At 42.5% G+C, this 7350-nt stretch overlaps 1 protein-coding gene across 1 annotated transcript; it reads left to right on the plus strand.

The window, feature by feature from the left end:
• The first annotated feature begins 2687 nt into the window (after positions 1 to 2687).
• Positions 2688 to 7129, plus strand: LOC127346011 (uncharacterized). Its single transcript, XM_051372544.2, has 2 exons — positions 2688 to 2819; positions 6672 to 7129. Exon 2 carries the CDS (start codon positions 6681 to 6683, stop codon positions 6888 to 6890), a length of 210 nt encoding a protein of 69 aa, XP_051228504.1. The 5' UTR covers positions 2688 to 2819; positions 6672 to 6680; the 3' UTR covers positions 6891 to 7129.
• The last annotated feature ends 221 nt before the right edge of the window (positions 7130 to 7350 follow it).

Genomic DNA, 7350 nt, shown 5'->3' on the forward strand with positions numbered 1-7350 from the left:
AAAACTAAATCTACCCTGAAAAATAAAAACTGGAACTAAGGGATAAAAATGCAAAGAACCCTGTATTACCAATTTGTAGTAAAGTAAGATAATCAACTCTTTCCTCCGTCCGGAAATAAGTGAGTCGGATTGGTGAAGATTCACTTGTATCTATACAGTAAAACACGTATAGATATATGTGAATCTAGACAAATCGAAGTCACTTATTTCCGGACGGAGGGAGTGTATCTTTTCTTAGGTAAATATCTCAAATGCAAGAATAGACGCACTACACATGCTTCACATGCTGGAAATTTTAATTACCATCTAGCTCTACTCAGTTAACAATGGATTAAAATAAAATCCCTCGTCAGCTATCAAAAGTTCTACAGTAGTAAGAAGGAAATCTCCATAAGTAGATGCATTGTAAACTTTGGTTGATTATTAGAGAAGAAAAGGTCCAATGAAAATATTGCCCCTTTAGAACCCCAGTTGCAATTATAGCAATTGACAAAACTGCTTGAGACTGAATTGACTAAATAGAATCCAAATATCCCGTACAATAAATCCAAATATCAGAATGATTGATTAGGCTATTAACACCCACTGTATGGATCTCATAGTCTGCAAGAACCTCTGGAAATAGAAGAAATTGAATGAATATCATGAATATTTGCATTAGTGTGATGGCTCATTCAGTCACGATTCATTCTGTAAGATACAAAATCTAAAAACTATCATTGTGTACTTACAACAGTAGGGCTATCAATTCTTTGTGGGAGCGAGCGATCGAGGATTATAAAAAGGATTCAATTAACAAAGCAGTATTAGTCACTAATGATAGATTCACACTTCGAAGGCGAGTGCAAGTTTGGAGTGTTGGAACCACGATTTCCTTGTCTGCTCTGATGATCAACCAAACATTTTGCAATTAAAATATGCCATGGCAAATGATGAGTAATAAACATAAAAAGAGGAAATTATCACATTATTTCAACACATAAAAAGAACCAACATTTAGGGGATCATCACAGAAGTTCCGAAGGGGAATTTGTAATGTTGTAAACCCAAAGAAATTGCCTCTCCTGACAGCTGAAACAATAGGTATACTTCATAGAACAATTTTGACCTCCAAATGCTTAGTGCCTGCGAAAAACCACTAATCATCTGAGCAGTTAAAAAATTAAGGCCTACATAAATTTCTGGTTTTAGTCTTGGGAGTTTGCAAACCGTTCTTTGACAGCTATCAGTTTTTCTTGCTTGTAAATTATAAGCAAAGTTCTTTTTCAGATAGTAGTATCTTCAACCGTGTTGTTATTTGTTAGTCTAGTATTTAATACGACTGTAAGATGAAAATCTGGACGACACATTCTACATATTTGTAGGATCTAAAAACCACAGGCAATCAGTTTGCAGGAACTAAAGCATCAGCTTGACTGCAGGGGAATAAATATAGGAAACTTCTCCAGACTGGTACCAGACGGTGGAGTTCCATGCATTAGTTCTGCTTATGGTTTATAAATGCACTGACGGAGATAGAGATCTAACCCGAGGAAGGCTGTCCGCAGGGGCAACTATTCAGATCTCATCATCAACAACAGATAGAGAGAGAAGAGAGAAACCTGGAACTTGTGGATGCCTTCTAGAGGTGAGGATGAGGGAAACGTCGCCCAGCCAGTGGGGAAGCACACGAGAAGGGCACGCAGAGTCTTGGCCGGTGTCTTCCTCGATGAATCGGCGCCGAGAACCGCACATCTGAGGCCCCAACCCCCAACGCTACACTTCTGTCTGCAAGCGCCGCTCCTTCTTCTCTTTCATTGTGGAGGAGGTTCGGATGCTGCGTTCCTCCTTCCTTGCGAAGAGGTGGATGAGGAGGCGATTTGGCAGAAAGGGGTGATAGCAAGAGTGAGATGAGTTTTTAACCTCAAACGACGACGCAGCGGAGAACCATCGGGTGCTCTGAATTGGAGGCCTCTTCCCCGCCCACCGATGGCGGCAACGCCGAGGATGATGGCTGCCTCTGAATCGGAGGCCTCTTCCCCGCCCACCGATGGCGGCAACGCCGAGGATGATGGCTGCGGATGAAACCAAGACGGGATGGTACGGGGACGCTGCTTCCGCCGTCCGCTGATGCCTCGTGCATCCCCAGTTCTCCACCACCAGGCACAACTCACTTGGAGGAGAAAGAAGAGAGAGCCCCTGAAGATGAAGGGGACTGGGGAGGAGAGGGAGCGACGGGATTGGAAGGAAAAGGGGGCGGGATTGGGGAGAGGAAGCGAGCGAGGGGATTGGGGGCTGGCGGCTAGGGTTTCTAGCGCCAGCGTTGCTCATTTTATACCGCGCGGTGTAAAAAACCAACGATCCAGATTCATGCGGGTAAAATCTAATGGACAGTCAAATCTAATTTACCTAGAGGCCTGATGAGGGTGCCTCTATTATACCTTTAGATGCAAATTTCTGTTGGTTAGCAAACCACACAAATAAATGAATAGAAATTAAACAGATTTATTGAGAAAATAATTACCGTAGATCTTTGAGAAACGCTGCGACACTTATTTTAGAACGGAGGGGTATTAATTTAGAAAATAAATAAATCTTGTACTATTTAAAACACTCAAGCAGTTTCAGCCCTCTCCACAGATCCCCTTTCTCTTCCTTCCCACCCCACAACCAGACGCCGCCGCCTCCGACGACGGCCGGCGAGAGTCCGCTCTTGTAGCCGCCTGCCCGCGCCAAAACATCCCCAGCGGCGAAGCCTAGCCGCGCTCGCGTCGTTCGCGCGTCCGTGCCGCGGCCACCCGCGCGCCTCCGCCTCCGCCTCGCCTGCTTCCACGAATCGGGTTGGTCTCTCGGTTCCTCCTCCCCTGCTCTCTGTGGCGCTCGGTCTGGGTGATAGGGCTGTCTGTCCTTATTGATTTAGGGTTTGGTCGGCGGCGGCGGTCGTCTGGCTAACAACGTGCTCTTGCTATGTGATCGATATATCATGTTCTACCGTTTTCATAGTAGAAAAATTGCTACTGATTGTTCCAGAACGTCAATTCAATAATTCGCCAGTGCTGTCTAGGCCCGTGCCATGTGGTTTGGGATGTCTCTGGTTCATGTGTTCGAACCTTTACGGTGCTAGTTCAGCTTCCGTTCCAGTTCATTTGGTTATGGCATGGTCATCTGGCCTCTGTACCTATGTATTCAGCATTCTCAAGAGTCTCTGATTGCAAGCAATCGTTGTGCCTTAGACTGGCCACTGAGTTTCCTTAGACCTATTCCGTTGCGTGCCAGCATAATTCTCTTTGTTGTCCTCATGCAGTATTCAGGGTGGTCCGAGATGTATGCCGTGAGATTTATTTGTTTCATCCTGCTTTTTTTACGCAATATGAAGAAAATTCGGACCATTGAATTCGAAGATCCGTAGGGCATCTCTAGCGGCCCGATGCATTTCGGACACGATTTGTGTCCGTTCGGTCCGTTTGTGCCGGACCGCGGACATGGAAATGGCTCTTTTTTTTACAACTTGTCCATATGCGTCTGCTCCTGTCCTAGCGGTACTGCCTTTTTTTTTGCCGCAAAGGGCAGTCTAGTCTGGGGCATGCATTAATTAGTGAGGAGAGAGAGGGAAGATGTCTTTTGTGTGGCTAATAGCATGGGCCATGCATTAATTAGGGAGGAGAGATAGGGGTTAGTCGGGCCATAGGGATGCGCGTCCCTATGGCCCGACTAACCCCTATCTCTCCTCCCTAATTAATGCATGGCCTATGTGCTAGTCACTTCTGGCAACACAAAAGGTATCTTCCCTTCTCTCCTCTCTAATTAATGCATGGTTCATACTGGTCTGCCCTTTGTGGTAAAAAAAAGGGTACTACCGCTGGGGTAGAGGCAGACGCATACAGACAAGTTGAAAAGAGTCATTTTCGTGTTCGTGGTCCGACGCAAACGGACACAAATCGTATCCAAAATGCGCCGGGCCGCTAGAAATGCCCTTAGTGTGTTGATTATGGAAAATGTGGCGTAGCTGATAAGATATCGCAATGCTGCTGTGTAGGGTAGATGCTAGATCTTATCTATTCTCCCAAGTGTATGTGGTATTCTTATCATCTTATGTGAGTGGTGTTTTGGAGACCGAGCTACATGTAGCTCTTTATTTTCAAAGACTCAAAATTCGTATTTCAAAGTTTCAAAAAATCCTAGTGGTAGCTAATGATGTATGCTACAATGGTGCAAAATCTCAATGCAAACTGATTTGTTTTATAGGCTGCACGAAATTGACAAATCTGACAAAATTAGTAGTCTTGAAATGTGTACTATTCACTATAAAATTTGTCAGAATTTGTCATTTTTGTGTAGGCTAGAATATAAAGTAGTTTGTATTGAGATTTTACATATACAACATTGGCTATCTTTAGAATTTTGATTCAGATTTTTTAAAATTTTGAAATATGAATCCTGAGTGTTTGAAAATAAAGGGCTACGTGTAGCTTGGCCTCCGTTTGAAGTTTTCCATTCTTATGTGTGCTACCTAGTGTTAAGCTAATAAGTATAAATGTGAACTTGGTTCAGATCCATGCGTATGTGCTGTGAATTTGTGTAGAGGATAGATAGATGCATATTAATTGACTCTAATATGGATGTATCTAGACACATTTTAGTTTTAGATACATCCATATTGAAGTCAATTAATATGAATCGGAGGGAGTATTTCCTTAATTTTTTTCTGTCAAAGCAAAGAAACTGCAAAGGCAAGTCTAAAATTGATCACATTGGAGCCATGTTGGTAACTTGGTTCTTGATTTCTGCCTTTTCATTAACTAGTCCTTGATTACTGGGAGGCATGGAACATTTCCATGTGTACGTGTTGTGCTTTTGTGTAGAGAATAGATAGATGTTTTACTATTCCTCTTAGCCTGCTTGTTATCTACTCTCTCTAGTTTTCCTTCTCTATCCAATCTGACAACTAGAGCATTGTACTTTTGGCTAAGCCATTTAATTAAGTTCAAATTGGTGAAATGCAGAATGTTTCTGGCTTGATTGGGCACTACTCATCTTCTATTAAGCATGAAGTTGCCTGTTTTAGCAATTCTGACCCCTCGAGTATGCAAAGTGAAATCCTATCTCATAGTGCTCCAACCACACCCTACCTCCACTCGATAGAGGCTCAAACGCGAGCACGTCACCCTATTCACACAACTCGCACAACCTCGTCATATCCGTGGGTTCCATGCCGGTGCTCTACACGTAGGACATGTGATTGTCTCTTTCCTTCCAAGTTGGAACAGGTGGTGTTCAGCGTTTGGCTGAGGTCACCAAGCAATTCTTTTTCACAATCACTGGTATTATGCAGCCTTTGGATAATGTCTGCTATTGTTTTTTGCCTTTTCTGTGGAGGCAAGGAAAACTGGGAAAGCAAGTCTAAGAGTCAACCACTTTGGAGCCGGGCTGGTAGTTTGGTTCTTTATTTTCCCCATTTGCTTGATTATTCCTTAACTGCTACGATCCAAGGAGCATTTTCTTTGATGCCAGTTCGTCAATTCTGATCGTTGCAGCACTGTGTATGTGGTCATCTCTGCCTTCCCTAACGTGTGCAGACAAGGCCCACCAGGATGGCAAGAAATGACTAAGACCATCATCACACTTATAATAGATACTTCCACCAATTCCAAATATGCTCTTGTTATTTGTCAGTGTCGTTCTAGAGTGATGTGACCAAAAAGGGCAAATTTATTAACGTGTGCTGTGTGTGTATTTTTTTGTGTCTGACAAACCTGAATCTGTGTAGCACTGTACATTAGACTGGAAAATATTGAAGGTTTATTATTTATGAAAATTCCCAAAGTTCTGTAATTGAAATCCATATACAGTAAACTTTCATAGACACACCTGTTATCTAGTTATTTGTGGTCCATGTCTGGCGTTCAAGTTGTGAGATGTTCATATTTGTGTCTAATTGAGCGAACATTCAATCTGTACTCACATTCGACTAAGATCCAATCCTTGTTTGACAAGACCCATATTTGACAAGATCAATTTGAAAGAAGTAAAAGTGCACTATCTGATCCGTTCCCACCCCTATGAGTAGTAAGCTGCAGTGTGTATATTTTGTGCGGTTCAAATAAAATTTGACTTTGCCCTGCCTATTGGGCTATCAACTTGCATGATACTTGAGCTGTATTTGAAGTGATTTATTATTATTACTTTATTCAGTAATCTCAGTATGTTAGTTTGATGGTTTAAATTATTTTAATGGAGATCTCCCTTCCAGCACATCTGAGTACAATCTTTGCTGCAAGTTTTATATTCTTGAGTTCAGAATGACTGATTAGTAATGACAGATTGGATTTTAGTTTCGTTCGATTCTACTAGAATGGCTATGTATCTGCGGGAAGTCATGTTTCTTTGACCAAGTGTTCTAGTGACCAGTCAAGTATTTAAAGTTCCACCGTTTATAATTTTTTAGCTATCATACAACCAAACCTTTTGGGCGATTGTGTTACTCTTACTATACTGGAAACTTGGTATACTTGTTATGATCGACTGATAATGGCAAAGTCCCACTTTCATCTTGGTGAATGTTGATCATGATTTTTAATCTTCCATGTTTCTGTTGAGGAAGCGGATGTTTCTTTCAGGGTTAACATCTGGAAATCTGATAACAGATATGTATTAAATCTCTTTTGTTAGTTAACCTTGCACCCTGGTTCCAGGTCGGAAGGATGAGGAAGGGACTACACCCTCAGATGCAGTGGATCTCGTACGTGACACAGAGCGGCAGGCTGATCAACGTGATGATGACCAAGGTGAACCACACCGGCAAGGTGTACCACATGAGGGCGAAGCGCCAGATGGCACAGAGCCTGGGACAGATAGCAAAGTTCAAACGCCGGTACGAGCAGGAAGCAGCGGAGGAGAGCAACAGCAAGTAGGGTGCGCTGCATGCGAAGGAGCTATAGATTTTCTTTAACAGCCATAAGGAGATTCTGTTGGCTGGATCAAATTTTAGCTGAATGAGTTTTGTTAATGGAGTTTTTGTTCTGGATGGGACAGTTCAGCGTTACCTCCATGCTCCTTTTAAGTTGTCATTTACATACTTACATGCTGGCTGGAGCTTCTTTGTTATGTGTGAAACAGAAATGCTACCAATTCAGTTTCTAACTTCTTTTTAGTTTTTTCTCTGGCATTTGCCATTTATGAAGGAGATGTGGGCTTGCATGCTTTCTGAAACTAAAACTTCTGGTACCAATGATCGTCTGTATTCTGCTATCCACCTTAATTTGGCTACTCCTCCCGTTTGCTTATCCTTCACTAGCACTACCTGAAGAAACAAAACTCTCATGGCGCTAACTTTCTGCAGATCCATGTGCAATAGTTTTTTCTGTACGTGGC

The sequence above is a fragment of the Lolium perenne genome, chromosome 3 (genome assembly GCF_019359855.2).
Source record: "Lolium perenne isolate Kyuss_39 chromosome 3, Kyuss_2.0, whole genome shotgun sequence".
NCBI lineage: Eukaryota > Viridiplantae > Streptophyta > Magnoliopsida > Poales > Poaceae > Lolium > Lolium perenne.